At 40.1% G+C, this 23,877-nt stretch overlaps 2 protein-coding genes across 5 annotated transcripts in view; both read right to left on the reverse strand.

The window, feature by feature from the left end:
• MARCHF8 (membrane associated ring-CH-type finger 8) overlaps nt 1-6,704 on the reverse strand; it is a 116,799-nt gene extending 110,095 nt beyond the window's left edge. Inside the window, exon 1 of the mRNA XM_074590054.1 lies at nt 6,566-6,704. The gene's annotated coding sequence lies outside the window, so the exon portion shown is untranslated. The remainder of the gene's footprint in view (nt 1-6,565) is intronic.
• On the reverse strand, nt 537-22,761 carry ZFAND4 (zinc finger AN1-type containing 4). 4 transcript variants are annotated; one of them, XM_074590050.1, is made up of 10 exons: nt 22,638-22,761; nt 21,396-21,698; nt 13,912-13,987; nt 13,749-13,816; nt 12,785-12,971; nt 8,573-8,720; nt 6,566-7,747; nt 5,901-5,955; nt 3,528-3,642; nt 537-1,453 (listed from the first exon to the last, which is right to left on the reverse strand). In XM_074590050.1, the coding sequence occupies exons 2-10, from the start codon at nt 21,577-21,579 to the stop codon at nt 1,318-1,320; spliced, it is 2,151 nt and encodes a 716-aa protein (XP_074446151.1). In that variant the 5' UTR covers nt 21,580-21,698; nt 22,638-22,761; the 3' UTR covers nt 537-1,317. The 4 variants fall into 4 exon arrangements, with proteins under 4 accessions (XP_074446151.1, XP_074446148.1, XP_074446150.1 ...); XM_074590047.1 differs by having other exon boundaries at nt 3,528-3,645; nt 22,447-22,658; XM_074590049.1 differs by having other exon boundaries at nt 22,447-22,639.
• Nucleotides 22,762-23,877: the final 1,116 nt, after the last annotated feature.

Here is a 23,877-nt window from a genome sequence, read left to right on the forward strand (position 1 = left end):
CAACTAAGTAGCTGAGGACTCTGGCAAGAAAGGGACCATGACATTCAATTGTCTAGATGCAATGTGGAAGGGTTGCTGTTGTTTTGGTGGTTTGTTGTAGGTTAATCTGTTTATACCAGAACACCTCAAGCAACGTAAGCTTATAAAAAGATTTCAGGCACAATAAGAAAACGAAAGAGGAAAGGCTTTCAGCAGGTATATTCCTCCAACATCACTTTCTGCAAGTAGCTGCATGCTCGTTAAAGGTGTCTCATGCAATTACTGAGCTGCCTTTGTACAGTATCAGGTGGAGGGGAGAAAGGCTGCAGGTTAACATACACCATTTGTTGCACACCTATTTTCCTTTGCTAGTACATCTGTAAGACTTCAGAAGGTTTATTTAAAGCACACCGTGTTGGTCACACTATTCCTAATGAAGTTGCTGGGAAATAAAAAATATCCCCTTTCCCCCTACAACAAAGTCCAACTTTTAATTTAGGAGCATGCTGTAAGATAGGAAGAGTTATTTTGTGCATTTATAAGAGCATAAACCAGAATAAAATTTAATATTTATTAGAATTTCTTCCAGTAACCGCATTCAACATCTTAACAAACCAGGTTGTGAAGGCTTAAAAAAACCTAGGATTACAAAAACCATTAAAATAACTTGTTCCTTATATTTAATGGCAAAGGGGGAGTTTCCTATTTAAAAACAAACTTGTCATATAAACAGTATTATTTTAAGAAAATGTGATTAATATGGTATGTAATTTCCAGAACGGATACACAGTGTATGAATACCAATCTGAACGGAACAGAGTGGTGGGGAACACACGACCCCCTTAAAAAAATCTCAAAGTAGGCTGTTTGAAGAAAGGGGAGGGAGAAGGATCTTTCTAGTGAAATAACTTATAATTCTGATACCACGCAATGGACAAAAACGCAAGAGTACAGAAGACAATACATGACACCCTCATTACAACACCCCCCTCAAGTCTGGTTATACAGTAAATAAAGTTAGTAAAGTGCATCTTTTGAAGACTTGTCTAGTGAAATAGCTTTTCCATATATAAAACACAACACAAGACGTGCAGTAACAGTTAAAACATAGTGTAAGTTTTTGAAAACTAATCTTTAACTTTCCATTCACTAAAGAAGAAAAGTTTTAACTGCAGTAGTGTTCACATTATTCTTCGCTAGGATGCATCCTCATGTGCTTTTATTACTTGGCAAATCTTTAAATATGGAGCATGGCAAAATTATACAGTTTAAGCAAGTGCTTCTCTCAATGTAATACAACTCTTCAATGGCAGAACAGCCACATGCAGCACAACCACATTAGATTTTGGGAAGCTTTGGTGCACTAACGACGGGATTGGTCTCCTGCAAATACCTTCGCCCTGCACTCTTATAGTCGTAGGTGCAGGTGTGAGTCTCTGCATAGCGATGCGTTGCACAGAAGTTGTTTCCACATCTGAAGAATCAAGAATATTAGAAGTTACAAGCTTTTAGAAGCTTTTAACTGACTGACATGCAGGGAGCCCTTTGGCTTAATCATGTCTTGTTTATTTGACATAACTGCTTGAATTCTAATCGTCCATGACTGATAACATTAACTGGCGGGATAATCAAAATGACATTTTTGTAACTGAATGTTGCAATTTTGACCCAACAGTCTCTTCAGCTGGGAAGTTAAGCAAGACCAGTACTCCTGGAACCAGCTAGCAAGGATCAAGCACTTATAAATCAAAGCCCACCACTCTTATTTTATTTCTTTTTAAAGACCTCACACAACATCAGTTGGTAGAATTCAGACGAGAAACCACAGAACTAAAAGAGCAGCATCAGGTGAAATGCACATAATGCATTTCAATTCAAAACCAACACATCATTCAGACCACCAAGAACAGATGTTTAGTTCAGCATAACTTCTGCCTGGCATAAACTCAAATTAGTTACTTGAGATTAATAAATACTGATTTAGTCAGCTGTAAAGACGTCAGACAAAATAACTATAGGGAATGTGACTTCCTGTATGACTGGATAAGGGTGCATCTTTCCAATATCAGTTGCCATTCCAATGGTGGACAATTTTTGCCTTTAAACTTGACAGCTCAAGAGCTAAGACTCCTAACAGGAGAAAAGCATACGGTGGATGTTGTATCTGACCTGAACAAGTACTTTAAGTGGAGACTGATATTATTGTCCTGTTGCTTGATTATTTGATAAAGTTGCTACTTTAAAACACTAACATCATTCAAAATCAGAATTCTCTTGAAATGGATTAGGCATTACTCATCCAACTTACGGTCTCACTATTAGACTATAATCTTCTATTTATCTATCTATCCATCTGGGTTCGTAATAAACTCTGCAGCTGTTCCTGATGCTTTGTGTGCCTGGTAATAAACATGCTTGTCTTTGGTTCTTGGTCCCGTAATCACCAGTTCTCTCATAAGGCCTATTCTCTGTTTGATTCGTGTTCCATTCCTGTAAAAGGTCATATGGTTGCTCCTTTTGAAACTAGAACGAATGCTATTCTTGGAGACATGTGATTCCCCACCTTTTTCTGTGCTTCATTTTTAACCTTAAGCAAGCTGCTTGGTTACTTCTAGAAGATCTTGCAGCTATTTGCTCAGCAGGAAAAGTGTGCTGTGTCCAAAACTGTTTCAAAATCAAAGACTGAAGAGTCAGTAAGGAGCCACCCTGGGACACAATTCCGCAGTGGCAGAAGTCTTGTTCATTTTGCTGTTGATTGCCAAGAACCAAGATCAGCTTCAAACGTAGCCCTCACAGTGCAGCAGTTCCCAACCTTGACTTGCTCATGGGAAATGATACTGAGAAAAGAGTATCTTGTGGGAAACAATACTTTGAGAACAAAGATCAACAGAGAAAGAGGTGGTGTGGTGTTTTTTTTAAAGTTTGCAGTGATCACCACCAAGCGCCAGGTCTCATTGTGCTGTCTCCAAGTCATGATTTGGGGGACCAGCACCCTGGTGTTCTACTTTTGAGATGTTCTAGATGCCAAAAGGTGGCTGAAGTCTCACAAGAAGCAGTACATATGTAAAATCAAAAAGTTGTCAAATATAAATTTGTATAAATTCAAACTGTGCACATGTGTTGTAACAGGGCCAAATCTGAGAGAGATTTTTCTGAAAAATTTTAAAAAAGCCAGCTTTTCATCAAGTTGTTAATGATACAATTGTCGTTAAGAAACTTTGCAGAACATAAATCTGTAGCAAGTTTGCCCCACACCAGTATAAAATGTCATCGTTCTTATTCTGTAGTCATGTTCTTTATTTCCTGATATCTTGCTTTCTGATGCCTTGCATTTCTTGATTTTCCTGGAAGAACATACACCTCAACAGCAGAACAGGTACAACATTCCTGAATTTTAATTCCTGGAATTTTGCTGAACTGAGAATTGACATTTTTTTGAAGGATGTCTTTTGATTTGCTATGCTTAAAGAATACCATGCAGCATAGAAAACCTTTTGGTTAACCCAGCCATCAATTTTAAATAACAGCTGGTTATATGCTCAGCCTACCTGCACTCATAGCTGGTTGCCAATCCAGTTTTCTTGCCACAAAGAAAGCAATGCTTTGTAATTTTCTTTTTTGCTTGAATTGAGCCATTCACAGGTGGAAGATGGGTTGCTTCACCTGCTTTCAGAGGCAGAAAGACAGCAAAGACATTTTATTTTTACTTTTTCCTGATCACAAACTGATGTTAAATGTTATCTTTTGAAACCCAGATTCATTTTGCATTCCTTAGGATACTTCAGGTGGAACCCCAAAGCCTAAACAGAGGGGGGAAAAAAACCCCCAAAGCCAAAACAGAAAGCAAATCTCAAGCCTATGAATACCTTTGGAAGAGGCAGCACAATGCACAACTTAGACCCACTATTTTAAACACCTGTTAAAAGTTCACATAGGCAAGAAGTTACAGAAGAAATCAAGAAACACATCTCCTAATGGTTTTCCCAAATGCAAAATGAAAACACATAATGGGATTGGGAAAGCACTACACACAATGGCTTTCCAAAGAATCAATGGGGCATTCAAGTACCTAGCATCTAGTATGTTCAGCAACTAATAACTCAAGTTTGGATAAGAAATACTGCAACATTTTAAAATCTTGCTGGTACTCCATAATTGCGAAAGAAGTACATTGTTAGACTACAGGCTTCTTTTTAGCTATATGGTTTCATAAGAAATAAGTTCTTCGTCCACAACTTGCTTATGTGTATCCACCATACACTAGGACAGTGAAAGTGAGCAATGCATCCTCTCAAACATTCTTTCAGTGCTTCTACTGCTGTATCATCAGGATGCTCCCAAGAAGTGACCTCCTGAGTTCAGTGGTATTTTTTGTCCAGCACACCTTTAATCCCAACAGTTCATAGCTGAGATACAGGAGGCTACATTCAGCAGTAACACCAGGCAGTTACTACACAACGCAGTCATCACTACCAACCACTGTTATCCCATTGCTATCTAGCATGGAAAATTCCAGGCAATGTCTGTCCATGCTATCGGTTTCATCATCTAAAAGCATACTATTTCAGGAGCATCAGTTAGCCCAGTTTGTGAAAAAGACAGAGCCTGAAGACAGCCCTCACCATGGGCTATACTTAAAACAGAAAAAACAATACACCTGTCCTCACATTTATGATCGCTACAGCAAATACATTTAAATGAAGGCCTTGTCTAACAAACCGAACCTGTCCTTTGGCCAGTTATACATCAGATCATTACCAGCCACCTCTCTCTCAAGAGCCTGTATGATATGACAACACCAACTTTGTCTTTCTCGTGCCTGGAACCTTTTGGAAAATACACTTTTGTCTGACATAAGATACACCCATGGAGTGTCGTCGTCTTAATTCTATCCAAAGTTACGCAGATGACAGTAGGCTTCCCCATCATGCAGACGTAGCTATTAGGGTATCACCTTTTTATCATGGAGTGGGTAAAGACAGACCTGTTTATTAATTGACTGCCAAATCAAAGCTGCACGTCCACTTGTGAAATGAAGGCACAATCCACTATTTTAGCAGCTTTTGCTCTGACATCATTACAGTTACATCATTTTTCCTGTTGTAGCTGCTATCTGAAGATCTATCTTCTAGCTCATTCTCTATACCTAGATCTTAAGATCCTGGAATACATGCCTGCTCTCTTTTCCTAAGGTCACACAGAAAGAAAAGAAAACCTGCAAACTGCAAGTCAAAGATGTGAAGAAGAAAAGTTGATTGTGCTGAGAATCTTTAGCTCACTGTCTTAAGAGTTTTAGAAGTATTAGTCTAGACAGTTACATTCCTCCCAAGAGAACTAATCACATAAGAAATTAACATTTAGGCAAAACACATCCATTTTCAGTAGATGCCAAGCATTAAGCGCTCCACAGTTACCAAGACTATGGTAGAAAGATGCCCATTACAAAAAATAGACAAAAATCTGCACGATATCAGTAATCTTCAGCATCCATGCCCTTATTGCTTTCTCCTCACTTTTCTTTTGCCAAATCCTTCTGGCTCAGGCTGTAATCCTAAAGACAATGCTACTGATAAATTTTGCTCTGATTTTAGTACACTCAGAAGTATTCACAGAGCTGACCTTTTGGAAACTTCGGAGCAGAAAGTCGTGTTTCTGTCTACAGATGACATGCAGGATTCATTAAGTATTAAAAAAAAGCTAGTAAAGAGTCAGTTTTGTCTGCCTAAGATCTAGATGACATCTGTATGTTAAAGAATTACTTAAACTATTGAAAGTTATACCATGCTATAGAAGTGTAACACAGCAAGACTTTGAAAGACATATGCCTTCCAAAGATATATGATTCTTGTCCTCTGTATATGTGATACATCAGGAAAGATTAAAGAGTCATCTTCAATGACTATTTAAGTCACTTTACTTACCTACTCTTTTCCCTACAGCTGCAATACTTCCATTCATTCCAAGCCCATGCGCAGACTAAAAAAAAAAATTTCCACAAGGAAATTACTAGCAGATGGAAATTAAGTGAAAAGTCAGGCAGTCTCTTATCAACTTATTTGAAATCAATGTTGTATCAATCAACGTCCAAGAAGACTTCTGCACAAAACATTAAAATTCTGCAATCCTCAAATACTCAAACATGACTATTTAATAGTCTCCCCATACTTCACAACACACCAAAACAACAAAGTACATTAAAAATCTAAGGCTAGGCACATATGGTGCCAGTCACAGGGCAAACTTTGGAATAAATGACAATTAGTGAGCATCAAAAGTCAGATGACACTTCAAAAACAGACACTCATTCTATCATTACAATAACTAATAATTTTAGTTGTGAACTGAACAGCCACTTTAATTTTTATGAAAAATTATTTCTAGGACCTGTTTAGTTAAACAGGCAGGTAAGATACCAACAGGAATTTAGAAAACAGTTTAAGGCTATCAGGGATTTAAGTACACATCCCCCCTCCCCATCTGCCTTCCCTGAAAAGACAGAGACACACACATGAAAGTGCAGTTTTCATAATGCCAGTACCAGAAAATATGGGAAAACTTCAGTTTCTTTGGAAGCATTAGTACTCACTAGAATATATTCAGCAGCTTCATGTGGAGAGGCAGTTTTCCTAAAGCTTTCTTCCTGAAAATGCTGAAGGTTTGTAGGTAGTGCAATACCAGAAGTCCGAAACCTGCCTGTCCCACAGGAACTCTGTAAACTTTCCCTGTTTGTGCTTCGGGCCAGCGAAGCCAAAAATCCTAAGTTACTTACAGAACTCACAGGTTCTTTGGATGCCTTGTTAGCCACATCTGTGATGTCCCTAGCCTCTGCTTTAGAAATTACATCAGGTCTTTTGCCAAGTGACTCTACTTTCACGCCATGAAATCTAGTAGTCCTAGAAAGAGAGGAGTCTGCTATACTACGGACTTCCAACGACCGAAGCATGTTTGGGGAAGCTGTAGATCTCAAGTTACCAGCCTCAAAGCATTTGGGTTGTGTTTGTGGTTTCAGAGAACTGTGACGTGCCACTTGCGCTGAATACCGAAGAGGTGACAAAAGCAGATTTTTCTGTGGACTTAATTCACGAGTACTGAGAAGACCAGCCCCCATCGCTGCAGTGCTCAGCACTTTGCTAATCGGTTTTCTGTGCTGCTCTACAACCTTAGATTCTTCATCTCCATCAGACAGTTCAAGTTCTGGGTTCACCTTTCCTATGTCATATATCTCACTACACTGTTCAGTGGTACTTCCTTCCGTTAACAAAGCAAAAGCATCTGTTTCAGGTAAAAGTTTTTCTTCAGTTCCATATAGTTCTACATTTGTTAGATTCGGAAACAAAACAGCATCCTCCTCACTTGTTGGGTTCACATTTTCAGATGCTTTTTCTGAATTTGCAGGCAGGGATGAAACAGGAGTCAGAATACTGTTGGTAGGTAGTTTTGCATTTTCTAGTTCGACACGAGATATTTTCGGTGGTAATCTGATGCTACTAACTGACTGAGACCAAGAGTTGCTCTGCCAAGTGTCATCTTCCTTAAGAAAGTCACTAGCTGTAGATGGCATTGTTCTACCAGCAGTGGCCAAAGTAGCCAATGCTGAAAGTGCATTTTGGGAAGACTCTGAGGGATATGAATTCCCAGGAGGAGGTAGGCAGGACTGTCCGATATGGGGGAGCACTCTTAAAAAGCGGTGACGAGCAGCAGCCACTGACCCACTAGATGGTCGAGGAGCCATTGGAGGACGAGGTTTCACTTTCACAGTTTTCTTAGGCTATTAAAAAAACCAAAACCCACATAGAACCGCAATTAGTATTTGAATTATGGTTGCATTCAAAGACCTGACAGAGATCATATTCCCAGAAATTCAGACGGTGTAAGGCCAGAAAGGCCCAATTAATTTTTTCTACTCCCTCATCTGTTACTAGCCATCAAGGCTTTACCTAAGTATCTGAATAATAAAAATCAAAGATTATAATCAGAAAAGGCTTTTTAGTAAATAGGCCACATGTCAGAGGAATAGAAAAGGGAAGCCAGAATGACATCCGTTATCCAGAAGAGATTAGGATCTCAGACAAGATGAACAATGAAAGAAAGTGTATCATCTTCACTTCACATCTAGGTAATCTACACAGACATGAATACCAATGTAATACTTTATCTTCTAGGTAATCTCATTCTTGCATTTAACTTTATAGACTTTTCAGTTACAGTATTTCTAATGAAGTTTCATTTAAGACAAACATTGATTTTTTTACCAGAGCAGTACTGCAAACCAATACTACTTAAGCATCGGAAGAAAAAAAAACAAAAAAACCCCCAAAACCCCGCACATCCAAAAAAAAAAATCAAGCCACAAAAGTAAATCCAGGACCAGCAGTGAATTCTTTGAATGTGGACAGGTAGATCCAAGTAAAGCCAATGCCCCACAGCAGAACATTTATACAATAGCATTTATGTTAACAACAGATAAGACATCGTCTACCCTTGATCACTTCACTTCCCAAAACAGCAAAACGTCTGACCTGCTTTTTAGAAAAGCCAGCGCTAGGGAAGTGCAAGCCATTCCACAATAGGAAAATTGAAATCACAACTTCACCTTTTTACTTAGATTCATGTTCTCCATTTTTGCCTTGAGTAGTTTCATTTTATTCATAGTAATTGAATTCTCAATAATCTGTTGTCCAGAAGGTGATGCCTCTGTCTCATCTTCATCATCAGCATATAAGTTATAAACTGAACCACCACTGAAAATAAAAGAAAGTTTGTGTTCACCCTCTAATCAAGTAATTTAATTGTTTTCAATGTAGAGTATTCTCACAACTAGAAAGTCATATCCGTAGCTGATCTGTTGACAAAACATTATGTAAAACTGTACGCAAAGACATTTCAAGTCCATTTATTTTAGCACATTTTTTATTAGATGCTCACGCAAAGTGATGATGCTGAAATCATAACATACCCACGCTTCTGGGAAGTTGTTATACTATATACAGTTGGTTCACACTCACTATATATTTTCCCCACAGAGGGAATATCCAGTTCCACAAATGTCTCCTGAAGGTATGGCCAAAGCTGTTAACTGTGTGACTCAGACAACAAGCTGATCAGTTTTCCAATTAACCAGACACTGGCATGGAAGGAAAGTCCAAATTTCTATCCATCCTGAGGGGTGTTCTCACCATAAATGGAAATGGAGGGGTCACCCATGTGGATGTGATATTCTATTTCTCCTTTTCAAAATAAAAAAAAAAAAATAAAAAAAGGGTCAGTTTAGGTTTCCAAAGAGTCTCACATTTGGAAAAAAATAAACAGATTAGAATTGCTAGGCCCAAGACAAAATATTTTAACTCAGTAGTCACTGGAAATTTATAGCATCGCATTGCCTTTTTTCATTCTGTATTCTAAGAGAAAGCAAAAACTCAATGTTTTAAAGTTAGTATCGGACTTGTTTTTCCCATGAAGCATTAATCACCAACAGACATCCAACATTTGACAGTGAAATTGAAAAACCATTAGGAGCATCCAATTCATTACAAATTGATGCATTTTCAACACTGTATATAGTACATTTTAAAGAGTGTTTTAATTCTTCCATTAGGCTGTCAGCATCTAGAAATCATAACAATCAGGCAGTTCCCCTGTGTTCATGCAAATGTCTTAGTAGATTTAACTAAAGTTTCTACTCTCCAAAAGAGATCAAGGAAGAACTAAAGGTCATGAAAAAGTCAGTATCAAAAAAAAAATTAAAAAAAATTGTCACTAATTAGAGCTGGCATCTTACCTGATTCTTGGAAACATTCTGCTGCCCTTAGTCAAGAGCCAGTATTTTTGCACTGACTCTCCAAATCCATTTCCTAAAATGTAACAAAATTCCAAAGGCAGCACAGCTGGGAGACAGATCTTTAAGAGCAAGGTGGCAGCAAATTCAAAGCAAGAGTCAGCAAAGTAGTCCAGTGATTTCTTACCAAAAACTGAACAGCTTCATATGGGGACAGTCAGCACGCATATTACATACCTCTCCTGGTAAAGGTTCAACACTGAAGAATCATTTCAGAATTTTAACTCTGCAAAGACTTAAGTCACCAATTCAAAACATTTATTTGAACTTCCCTTCCTTCAAGGTAAAGATAAAAGGAAAAGTGATGTGCCTTATGTTTGATTGTTTTTTGGTTTGGGTTTGTTTTTTTTTTTTAAATGCAAAAATAATTGTTATCATTTTTCTTGACGCTTCTGGCCAAATACGACCAAAAACACTAAAAAAACCCAGAAAAGTAACAAAAGTAGTTATCTGCTTTAAAGTGATTGTAAAATTATAGAAGGGAGCTTTGTTCTTGATGATACTTTTGGCCCATTTTCCAAGGGGTGTCAACATTCCTGGGATCTTGATTATAAAACGCGGTCCTCAAAAGCCATCAGTAACTTGTTGAAACACTTTTGACACCAGTGCCTGACAGTCCTCTACCACAACTTCCAACAACTTTCTTTTAATCCAGTGACAATAGTCATTGTAAGTATTTACATCTTGTCAAGTTTTAACCATTAACTTATCCACAGATAAAATAAAGTGATCTGGAGAACTATAAAACAAAAACCCAAACCAATGTCTCATTTCTAAACTGCAGTCACTAAATTCTGTTCCACACATAAGCAATGTGAGAAAAGGTGATAAACAAGTGCCTCAAAATGCTCAGTCACCAGTATACCCACGCATATAAAGACATTTAACTCTCAGGGTGGAAAGCCCTAGTATTCAGAGTCATTCATAGCCTTCCTCTATATAGATCAAACGAAAATGTCCTATTTGTTTCCATTCCATTCTCTCCTCCCTCTGCTACATTTTCCATTTCCCATAAAGTCTCACCCAGCCATAATAATAAATTCAAACATTAAGATTCTTTTTCTACCCACCAAAATACTGTCTGCCTTAGTAGAAAAGCTAATAAATGAACTCCCATAGAAAGCACAGAGGAAGAGAAACAGCTTGAGCTGAATGTTTTCAACTCAGGTGGCTTCCAACCTAACTGGTCATTTAACTAGTGAGAGCACATTTCTTAAACATAATGTATTTGACTTTTACACATGCTGTTGTGCTTTGAAAGGCTTACCAAGATGCCTTGCCAGCATCAAAAGAGTGTGGTTTATTTCTCTGGTTTGCTACATTTAGCCAATCTCAAGTAAATAACTATTTAATCTATATGCTAGAATTACCTAATTGACAAGTACTAAGAATTTCAGACAATGATCCATGTTAGTTTTAAATGGGAAAAAAAAAATCATCACACATACACAAGAATTTGAACATATAGGCAGATACCAGGGATCCCATCACACCGAAAAAATGAAGTTCAAGCTCCTTCTGACAACTTCTTGCATCCACAGTCCTAGCTCTTTGGATAGACTTGGATGTTCTTTGGATTTAAATGGTAAAAGGGAACAATTTGGTAATAGGCAGGGTATCAGTGAGAAGAGGAATTACATCTGTGCACTCATCTTTCCAGAAGCTTATCTAGGCCAATGCAGCAGCAAGGTTCTCAGTTCTTACTGATGATGGTGGGTTTTGCCCATTTCAGATCTACACACAATAGCATGTATCACCATTTACTGAAAAAGAGCGCAGGGATTAAAAGACAAAAATCACAAATCTAAAATTTCGTACCTTTCCTCTTCTTTCCATCCAGTAATTGTGTACCAAACACTAGCTCTCTCTACTCTGTATAACTATATGGGAATTCAACCTTTATATGTCATTCAGCCTATAGGTTTTAAGTAGGGATCTCTTATAAAAGTTTCTAGGAATAATATCACTCTGAACTCACTGAATCACACTGAATATAAACGCAGTACAAAGCTCTTGCTTTCACTTCGTAAACAGGAACAAGGATAGTTACTGAAAACAGTGCAAGCCCCAGAGAAAATGCAGCTAGTCCCAAGAATAGGGACTCCTTTCCTTACGGTTGTAGAAATACAAAGTTCTTCAGGGGATTAAAAAAAACCAAAACATATCCAAAAGCTGCAGTACAAAGAATCAAATAATTTTAATAGATATTATCAATTTTGATAGCTTTAGGAAAAAGAGTAGTAATCTGTAGCTTGAGTGACATACTTGCTCTTCTGATGGTAACAGTACTTTGATTCTGTGACAGCGATTGAGACAAGTTTGGTACCTCACCAGTAGCTAATCTGAGGCCTAATTATGTGCAAAGGCTAGATCTATTGGTAATTACTTCAGTGTATTAAAAAAAAGACAAAAAAACCTACCTCAAAACAAAACACAATAAAACAGAAGCAAAAAAACCCACAAACCCAACCCCAAAACACCACAGTTTCTCAGGATTTTGCACTGCCAATTTACTATCTTCTTGACTAATCATTTAGTCAAATCATAGCCACAGGAGAAAGAAAGTTTATGCTATGAGTAGAGAAATGTTTATAAAACCAAATGCCTTAAGATGGAAGAGAAAGTACTTAACAAAACTTTTTAATATCTTGACAACCGACAAATTGACTCTTCTGTAAAATGTTCCCTTTTAGAAAGGGATGTTGAGAATTGCCTCAAGCAGGAGGCCAGCTTTATCTCTCTCTATTGACACACACAGTGACGGATGACTGTCAGCATGACCACTTACCACAAAGTACCATTGTATTGTTCGGCCACCCAGTTGCAACATCTTAGTAGCCCTTAGGGCACAATTCTTGCAATAATACCGAAATATTCCAGATATTCTTTTGACAAAGTCAACAAATAAAGTTGAAAATTATACAGTATCCCCCTTTCTAAGAATAATATAAAGATTAAAACCAACTTTACCTCAAAGATTCAGATAATGGCGTTAAAGTGCCATCTCCCCGATCTACCACACGTAAGAAATTCAACTGATCTCCTTCTCGATATACTAAGAAGGTAACTTGTTTGTTGGATGGCCCTTTCTCCCAGATCTCATCTCTACTGGGATCCATGTATTCAGCCATTTCCCTGATAGGGTCTTCCACAGGAACTAGAAAGAGAAAAAACAGAATACAACCAACTTATTATCATTATTATCGTTTTCATCCCCTTTGAGAGCTCAGCTCATTTTAAAATGGGAATTCCCTACCTAGAAGAGTGTTTTCCAAGTTAAAATTATCAAGGGAATTTCTCCAGAGAGTTGTAGAGTCCCCTTTTCCGGCGATATTAAAAACCCGCCTGGATGCATTCCTGTCCAACCTGCTGTAGGTAAACCTGTTTTGGCGGAGGGGTTGAAAAAAATGATCTCCGAAGGTCTCTTCCAACCCCTACTATTCTGTGATTTTCATTCCTCTATGCATGATCCACATAGCCAAGTTTATCATCAGACTGAACCAATACCTGATTCTTACTAACCATATTTTAAAAACTATTTGTATAGTGACATTACAGTATCATTTTTTTTTTGCAGGTGAAGAATTTCTGATTTTAAGAGTTGATGATTGTATACATAGAATCATCTAGGTTGGAAGGGACCTTTAAGATCAACTGAGTCCAATTCATCAACCTAACACTGCCAAAACCACCAGTAAACCATGTCCCTAAGCACCATGTCTACCCATCTTTTAAATACCTCCAGGGATGGTGATTCCACCGCTTCCCTAGGCAGCCTGTTCCAATGTTTGATAATCCTTTTGGTGAAGAAATTTTTCCTAACCTCCTCTGCATACCAAGATATTTGTTAAACTAAGGGTGTAAAAAAAAAAAAAAGCGAAAAGGATGGTGCACTTGGTATGCTAAGGAAGAAAAGATGGAAAAACCCACATACCTCTTCTAGTGTTAATAGGTCCACCTCGCATAGCCAGAACTAACTTCAGAGTGCAGCCTTCTGAAATGCTGTAAATAAGAATAAATAAATTTTTGTAGCATTCACTATTGCTTATGCTAACAATAATTTAGAAACACTCATTGCAATTTCATTCTATACTTACTTATAATCATTCAAACAATAGTCATCCTTCAGCTCCATATTATTCCAAATTAAGTGCTGCTGAGAGACAGGAATACCTAAACAAAACAAACAAACAAAAAGTATTAAAATTTGATGTTGGTGGGAGGGCTTTTGGGGAGTTTTGCTTTTTGAAGAATGTGGGGATAATGGAGGAGAGGTGAGAAAGAGGATCACGGGGAAAAGAAAGGAAGCAGGACAAGGACAGGCACTTGAACAGCCTTCAGTCATGATACCCAACCTCCCAAACAGTTATTAAGAACAAAGTTAAGGTTTTCAGCAGGCTTGTGGTCACACTCGGAGTTCAATCTTTTGGGTCAACAAGGGATCTGTTGAAGTATTCAGTTGTTTCAGGCTTGTTGAATACTTGCTCTTTTCCAGTCATTGGATGAGGGATGTTTTTTTCCTGTTACCTGTACCTCAGTGCTTTATGTCTACTGACAGGAAAAACGGGATAAAACTTCTAACTACAGAACTGCTGAATAATTTAATCACAGACTGATATTCTGTATTACTCACAGTAAAGGCAAGGTTGCATTAAGGTAACTGGTGGCAGCTCTATTACACTGGTGACAAATGTGTATGTGCTTTTATCACTGCTTGGTTTGGAACCTGAAAGTTCACACGTAAAATACAGTACCGCAGCAGTTAGTCAAACTTTGTACTACAAATGCTTTTTATTTTGTTGTGGGTGTTCTTTTAGGCCATCAGAACATTTTATGACTTATATCCAATAACCCTCATTTTCAGCTCAAGTTCTGGAATAGATTTGGCTAACTATTTTTTGTTAAAAGGAAGTAAGCACACTGGCTATTTGTTCCTTACTAAAAATCCATATTCTTCACAATGATTAACTTTGTTTCTTTTTGCCTGCCTAGTCAACTCATTTAGATACAGAAGTAATATACATTAAAGATAATAAGCATAAACTGGTAAAACCTGAGGTCTTCACACATTTTTAGTAGAATGCTGCCACTTTCCAAATTTTGGACAGAGTACAAACCAGGACAGTTATGAAAGGATAAGACAACTTGGATCACCAAAAGAATAAAAAATAAATAAATTAAGGCTAATAGGAAGATGAACGGTTGTATTTTTTGCCTTTGGAAAAAAAAAATCTTCCCTTCAGCATCAAAAAGAAGTACTGTTGTTCAATTTGTCTACTGAAATCAAGGTAGTTAAGATCTCACTGTGCATTCCTGACAAATTGTTATTAAAATTAGTAGTAAAATTATTAAAATCTATAGAAGCCAACAACTACTTTTTCAAAAAGGTCAAAACACTACTCCTCAGACTAAGAAGCAAAAGCTATAAATATATTTTCCAAAAAGTTACTTGCATGTTCAGATACTTAAAAGGAGATGCAAGTAGCAAGGCTACACAGGAAGATTTCCCAAAATACATCCGTCGAGAAGGTAACACAAAGGTCAGAGTCTTCCAGGTGGCTTCCAAAAACATCTCGGCTTCCCAAGGCTTGCAAGAGTGCATAGCAAGCTGTGGCAAAAGGTCGGTTAAGTAGCCCCCTCCTAGCCGAAGGAAAGGTACAAAGCTGCCAGCACCCATCACCAGCAAGGAAGAAAAGGGGACCAGATTCTGATGCAAGTTCAAGCAGATTCAACAGGCGAGTGGGATACCTGCTAAGTGGATATCCCTGTGCTGAAGAGGGAGTGCACTTTGGAGGAACTGTCATTGTTATTATTTAAGTGTTAGAGAAGATGACATTTCCCTTTTCCTACCACAGCTCACATCTAGAGCTTCTCTTTTATGAGCAACCAACACAACTTTACTTCACTTGGATGGCATTTAATGTGAATCTTGTATCCTCTGAAGAACACAAGACATTTATGAGGGGAATATGTTCATATAGTAGACTAACATAATTGCTACTACACTGCCAGCTATTTAATAACTGGTTATTGGTTATGTTTCAAGTCTGCAGCATAAGCAAAACAAGAACAAGCTGGCAAGAGCCAGTGAGTCTGCAGCGAAATTCTTTTCTCTGTTGTTTTGCAGTCTTCTGATTACAAACAGTCATTACCGTCTGTATTTGTTATGGTTTCAGCAGTCTCCAAGGAGCAATTTCCAATTACTTTGATAAACTGAGAAAGTATTTGTTAAAAAGGCTGGCTTGCAACCCTCAGTGCTGCCATGAAACATGTTTTTTGCTCATCTAACAATGACAATATATATTTTTGATTCGATGAACAGATGAAAAGACTATACTCTGCTGTAAATGGGAAATAGACAAGTCTTTGTTACTAATTCCCTTTTATGCTGCTTTCTAAGAATTCTGTATTTATACACAGAGGAAACAGTACGAGCTTTATAGGTTCAGGTGCAAGAATATATGCATCAGCTGTCCCTTTTCTGGATTACACTAAGGCTTTCTTGAGGAGACATTTGTACATGGGATCAGCAGGTAAAATTGGCCACAATAATGAGAACTGCGAGAGAACCATCCACTATCCCCTCTCCCTAAGCAGCACGTCTGTATCACTGGCCTGCTCTATATCGGTATGAAGAAGAGAGGAAACTAGGGCAATAAGCTACATCTCAATGTTGAAATGGAAGTGGGCTAGTCAGGTAACGCTATAGGAGGACAGAAGATTCTTCAGACAGTCAATTGAAATGGCTGCAGATGTGCTGACAATCTGACCTACTAAATGGGCCGCAGGAGGAGAGAAGTAGGCACTCTATCCTGTCTCCGAATCAGCGTATCAGATACTCCCTTAAGCTTCACCTCCATACTCCTCTTTCCAGCATGCTAAGTAGGTGCACCAGAGAAACTGATATGGTCAAGTCTGACCCAGAAAAAAAATCCTGTCGATTTCAGAACAAACTTGATTTTATGTTGTGGGTAGAAGGTTACTATGTTTAAAACCACCACAAACATTCTAAAGTCAAAGTTCAAACAGTGTACTTACCTTTCAGACAAGGCTGAAATTGCTGGAGAGTTTCTTCAACATTTAGTTTTTGCTCCTGCTTACAGAGAGGCTGGGCTGACAGTCTTATTTTCCCCCACAAACTAGCTACGCTTGGGAAGAGGTGCAAAGGTCTGCAACTTAGAGCAGCAGGACCGTTTTCATAAGTGTCAAACCCCCCAGCTTTCATTCGCATGATAGTAAGCTACGGTGGTGTAAATGGTGGTCAGTACTGACCTACTCTTCATTATCCTAGAGGTTGACAGAGAGAAGACTGTAACAGCAGTGAGTCACCAGTAACTGAACACAGGCCCACAAAATTTCCTGACAAAGGTGACCATATTTAGACCTTCCAGATGCTGCTCTAACCTTCTGATCTGGGCACAGGCTTGCATTTGCAGGAATGTTTTCCCAGCTCTGACAAGGCATAAGCTTAAAAAAAGCTTCGTGAACTTCTAGTCTCTATCAGCACAGTAAACAGGGAAATGACAAAGCAAACACACAAAGAACATAAGAGGAAAAAAAGCAGACAGAAGAAAGATTGGTTCTGTTAAAAACTCTTTCACTTACTCCAGTCCTGACAGAAGCATAGCTATTTTCTCTAACGCAAGTAGTAATAAATACCATTATGACATACTCTGAATTCACAGAATATTGAAAGAAATACAACATCCAGAAGAAGTCTGCTTGATATGCATCCCATTCCTTTCACTTAAGGTGAAGCTGCTGTACACAGGCAGCAAAATAATGACAGCAAAAAGACCAAAGAAAAATAACAACTCATGACGAATTGAGAGTACACACACGTACAACGACAAAATTACTGTTGCATCTGTCATTCCCTACTGAACACAAGTATTCAAAATTAAGATGCACTCTGAAAGCTAGTTCTGTTTTTCCCCTTTACAATAATACAAAACCAAGCGAGCACTTAAATTCTCATCTAAAAAGGTAGATGTTTCCACATACACAGATGATAACATTAAGTTGCAAACAGGCACCGAACAAACCATGACTGGGTTTTTCGTATTTAAGAATAGCTACGTAAGTGAAGGCCTTAACACCCCATACTGTAGAATGCAAATTAATTCGTGCAAGTTAATAATAATAATAACGATGATGATGATGATAACAATAATACCACCAACACCAAATCCCAAACCTCACCTCCTCCCTGGAGACTCAATCCTACCTTACCAAACAAACATGTTTACAAGTATTATGTATGGCTCTAATAGCTCAAAGAATTAACCACTACTAGTAATACACTATCTGAATGCTCCTTCTATAAAATTCAATAAAATAATTGCTGTTTCCAAATGAGGAATGCTAAATTTTGCCCAGCCCAGCGGCCACAAAGACTGGCACAATAAAGGAAATAAGAGATCTTGTCAGTTAAAAAAAATTTGCTGTTTCCTCTTTCAATGAAATCCTGCTATTTTTAAGCTTGGTCTTTCATGTCACCTTGAAACTCAGGTACTGTCCTATCCATGTCCATCAACACATGATCCTGCTTTCAAATACAAATAATCAACAACAAGTAAAACCAATGGAGTAGGCAGCACTGCTGGCAACACTAAGCTATGCTGCTGGCTGTGTGTATTCTAGCTTGTATGCCACCAGTAGAGACAAAGGGAGCTATTTCTTCTCCAGTGTACCATTTCAAAAGGCTCATTGGGTGAATCTGAGACTAGATGTGATCTACCCTAGGTGGCTCCAAATTCAACATTATAACAGATCTAAATTTTTTGATATCATGTTCTTTGCATGGAACATATTTGAGGACAAATGCCTGGATCTGATCCAAACACGCATCAGATCTGTTTTAACTTCAGTTTACAAGTAGATGTGCACTGAAATTTCAAATGCATTAGAACCCACTAACAAGTTTTTACCCATGTTCTTTACAGACTAAAATCAACTGGAAACAGAAAGCTGGAGATCTGAAGCTTTCTCTTAGCGAGGTACCAATGTCTACTACAGCTGCCTAAGATCATTATCAGGCACCACGAATGACAAACAGTATCAGAAGCATACAAAATTCCTAACATGCCACCCATATTATCCTTTCTTATTACAGTGCAGAGAGTCTACAGCTATTGATATTCCAATTGTTGACAAAGATGAGTTCATCTTGATTTAGTTTTATTATTAGCCGCCTACAATTACATTGGTGACATCTGAAAAAATTTGTGAACTTCTGATATGATTCTAGGTTTTGTTTTTGGAGATGTCAGGTCTCAGATCATTTTCCCAAAACTTGTCTTTGTGTATGCTTACATACCATCATTCTCACCACCCAGACAAGCCCATGGAGACAATACGTATACTAGGGACCCTATTTAGTCACCCAGCAGTGTAGGAGGTATCCTCCAGACGGAAGTGCAGCTTAAATGAAAGAGGTTCATATGCCATGAAAGATGACACAATACAATGACAAAAAGGGAAAAACAGCATCAGAAAAAGGAACAGGTGTAAGCTTTCCGCTTCCCATACTAAATCACAACTGCATAATTACTTTAGGATTTTTGCTCTACCTGGGCAATTCGTTGCTTGAATTTGTGCACAATAATAGGAACTTCGTCACTGAAAAGTTGTTCATTATTTTTACATGCAATAGCAAACCTAAATGTAATGTAAGATCAATTTGTCATTGTGTGCCTGTCTCCTTCACACGTAGCTGATCAATCTGTTTTCACTCTGCACCCCCATAAATCACATTAATCAGATCTTTTAACTCTGGGTATCAAGGTATTTCAACTAACTTCTAACAACTGAATGATAAGCACCAGTAAACTCTTATCTTCCATGTTTTAATGAAATTTACTTGTTAATTACTAAGCCTATACAGCAGGCACCTAAGCCATGAATTATCTTATCATCCTATGAACTACAACATGTGAACAAAATTATGAATAAGCAATTTTAGAACTTTATTACCAAGCTGTTCTTCTAATAAGATATTATGAAATTTTTATAAGCTAGGCATACCCAGCCAACAGTAATAAGATGTAGGTATAATTCAGTATGTCTATTCACAATCTCTCATTTTAGACTGTAAGAAATTCAAATTCCTCTCCCTCACATCTCCCACTGGTCTATTCATGCATCCTTTGAAGTTTACTCCTTCATCTATTCTGTCCAGATAACCTGCCTTCTCCTGTACTCCATTGCCTATGCTCCCTTTTAATTCACTCTTAGTTAGCATTCTATCACATATCTGTTTGCATCTCTCCTACACCTATATTCAATCACAGAGAAGAAATACCCTTTCCTTTTCTTGTTTCACCTCTAGCCTCCAGGAGCATCTCAACACGTTCTCTGACTTGTGATTAATTATGGCCCTCTCCACAGGAAACAAAAGCATATCCACATTGCTGCACTGATGTAAACTCCAGTTATCTGCATGGTGGAGCTTCTACTATGTGCCCTTACTAGCAAAAAGTCATCTCTATTGTTGCAATGCTTCTGTGTTTAAAGGCTTGGGCCAGCTACCTTTTTTTCCATTCGTTAGTGCAGATTTCCAGTAAGAGGAGGAGAATATCTTAGATTCAAGTCTAAAGCATTACGTCTCCCAGAGGGTGGGTTCCACATAGACAGAAGCATGAAAAACACGTACAGGTATACTGGAGAAAGAGAGGATCCCTTTTCTTAACATTAGGAACTCCAGTACTCTCAGCTTGTGCAGCTACGCAGTTCTTCAATGCCTCCAAAGCGAGAAAGAGAATGCGATGCTGCAAAGTAGCTAAAGTATGTATACCTACATATTTCAAATTACATTATTTCATGCAGGATCATTCTCATGGCAGAGCGAAAGGGGTGAGAGAGGACTAACCTACATCTTTCCTCCTTGTATTAGCACCAGAACTGGCCTTATAATTTAAAAGAGGTTTTCACTTCGCAAGATGTGCCAAGTTCATCACCTTAAAACAAAGGATTGCTCAGCCAGACCTTTAGCAGCAAAAGCTCACTCACCCAAACAAAATTTAAATCAGTAACTTCAAGCTGCCTTTGGGGTTTGCCTGCACTGCAGTTGCTCTTGTGACTGCAGCATCGTAAACAAACCATAAACTGACTAACCTAAGAAGCAACAGCCATAGCACCTGGTTTAAAGTATACTCAGACAGCTGCAATATAGACATACTGCAAGACTCAAGCTTATAACCTTGCTAGTTAACAAACAACTTATGTCAGAGAATCCTCTCAACACCAGAAATACTGTATCCCATATAATATCAAAACAATTACTGATTTACTACAGACTTTTAAAGATTTATCTTAATAATGATATACAAAAAAAACCCCACAAATCAAGAACAGAAGAGCAAAAATACCAATCCCAGTGAAGCCTAAGACACGAACTGATAGGAAAAGGAAAGAACAGAAAAACAATTCCATTTAAACCTAAACCATAAACCAAGTGTTTAGCTTATGCATGTTACTGAACAAGTCATTTAATCATCGGGTTTGATTTTAGCAATTATAATTTGTAAAACAAGACCTCCTCAAGTGATAAAGTTTACACTGAAATAAGAGAGAATAGTACCTTCCAGTCTTTGAATTTTAGCTTTCACAGAAATAACTGTTTCAAAGGGGGAAACTCGCAGTTCAAAGCATGTTCCTGTAAGCGTTTCAATGAAGAGCTCCATAGTTTCATAAAAAGGAAGCTTGTAGTGAAACGGTCCCATATTATCTTCATTGAAAAAAGGAGGCTCTTTCTTGTTGGCCATTACAAAGGATTTACAACTTCTCTGTAAGAAGATCTGTCAGGAAACCACATTCCACTTCTAGCCAAGTCAGCTTTGAGGACAGGTGTGGTGCATTGCTGTTCATGTTTGGGATTTTTCACCTACAAAGCAAACAAGCATAGTTCTAACAACATCTGAACGTAGCTGTTAAAGAGAATTTCAATTTATTTTTGAGGAACAACAAAATAGCTATTAAGAAGCAGTAAATTAGTACCTAGGTCACACAACAGATATAACCACAAACGATATTAGGAATAGCACAGGTTTAGGACTCTAGCTTCAGTCAGCATTCCAGGTCCTACCTACTACCTTTGTGTTTTTATTCTGTTTTCACCAGCGACAGGACAACCCGACCTGCGATATTAACGCCCAAAGCCTCCTAACGAGGGCTGAGCCCTCAGCGGGGTCAGAGCTGGGGAAGAACTCCAGAAAGACACGGAAACGGGGACTGGGCCGGGCTCGGGGAAGGCGGCGGCAGCTCTGTGTTCCCCCCCCGCCCCAGCGCTGCAGGCCGGACCCAGGCCAGCAGAGCGGAGCGCCCGCAAACAAAGGAGCCAGAGCAGCTGCCCCCCCCCCCCCCCTTCCCCCACCGTCGCCACCACGCCTCGGTGCGGCCTCACGCCCCGGCTCGGACGCGGGGCCCCACCACCCGTGCCCCCGGCCCACCCTCAGGGGGGAAACTACCCCCCTTCCCTCTGGGGACGCACCTGAGGAAAGGGGGCAGAGCACCGCCCCTCCCTCCCCGTCCCGGTCGGCGCTCCCGCCTCAGGGCCCCGGCGGGAGCAGCACCCCCGAGGGCCCGGAGGCCGCCGAGCCGGTCCGCGACGGGAAGGCGGGGTCTCACCTCACCTGCCGCCGCCGCCACCGGCCCGCTCGGGGGCAGACGGGGCTTCGCTCCCCCCGCGCAGCCCCGCCTGCCGCGCCTCACAGGAGCTCGCCAGCCCCGGCGGGACTCATGGAGGGGGAGCCGCCGCGGGAAAAGGGTAGAAGCCGGGAGCCGCCCGCGCCGCCGCTCACTCCCCGGCAGCCTCCGCGCCTACCTAAAGCCTTTATGACACCCCCGCCGGGCGCCCTCCTGCGGGCCAATGCGACGCCCGCTCCCGTGCCGCCCGCCCAATCAGCTCCCTCGGGAGGCGGGTGTCCGCCGCGCGCGGCGCCGGTTTGTTGTGGTCGTTAAGACGCGGGGCGGCGGCGCGTGCGCAGGGAAGGACCCGGATGGAGCAGCCCACCCACCCCCCCCGGTAACAACGGCTGTCACGTGACAGCCCCCCGGGAGGCCGCGGTGCCTCCTGGGAGTTGTAGTTTAACGGGGCTGATGGCGGCACCGTGCCCGCCCGAGGTGGGGGTGGAGGCTGAGGGGGCGGCGGCGCCAGCAGCTCGTCCCGGCCCTGCAGTTAGCCTTTCCTCAGGGCAAGCGTATAAAAACAACATTTATACCTCAAACTCGCGGCCTGCTAACACATGCTAGCGCAGCGCCGGCTGCAGCTCCAGTCTGGGACAGGGGCCTGGTGCGGCCCCGGCGGGGAGAGGAGCGCTGCCATCGGGCACCTTTAGCCAAGGGCAGCGCTTGGCTCCGCTCCCACTTCAATGGAAGGCTGGTCTCCAGGAGCAGCGTTTCTCTCAGATGATCACAGCCTTCTGGTAAAGCACTAGAGAAAACAAGCTTAGCTTATTAGGAGGTGCTAATTACATTAACCGCTTTACTTTCCATTTAGTTTTTAAATTATGCAAGACTTACCCTGACTCTGTCAGCTGTCCGGTTTCAGGCCCAGTTACAGCACTAGGAACAAAATCCTGTGGTTTTGTACATGCTCATAGCAGGTAGGGGGGCCCTCTGACAAAGAGCGCTGAGCAAGCCCTGGCCACTCCAACACCAAGTCTCCCAGAAAATTATGCCATTGTTTATCAAATTTGAAAAATAAATAAAAAAAACAAACAAAAAAACCCCAGACACACCAAGCCCCAAAACTCACTTAAAGCCACCACTCAGATCAAGTCCTCCCAAACGCGAAGTGCCTAGACCATAGAACCATAGGGTTGGAAGGGACCTCTGGAGATCATCTAGTCCAACCCCCCTGCCAGAGCAGGGTCACCTTAGAGCAGGTGGCACAGGAATGCGTCCAGGTGGGTTTTGAATGTCTCCAGAGACGGAGACTCCACCACCTCTCTGGGCAGCCTGTTCAGTGCTCTGCCACCCTCAAAGTAAAGAAGTTCCTCCTCACGTTTAGGTGGAACTTCCTATGCTCAAGTTTGTGCCCATTACCTCTTGTCCTGTCCCCG

Source organism: Larus michahellis, chromosome 6 (genome assembly GCF_964199755.1).
Source record: "Larus michahellis chromosome 6, bLarMic1.1, whole genome shotgun sequence".
Lineage (NCBI taxonomy): Eukaryota > Metazoa > Chordata > Aves > Charadriiformes > Laridae > Larus > Larus michahellis.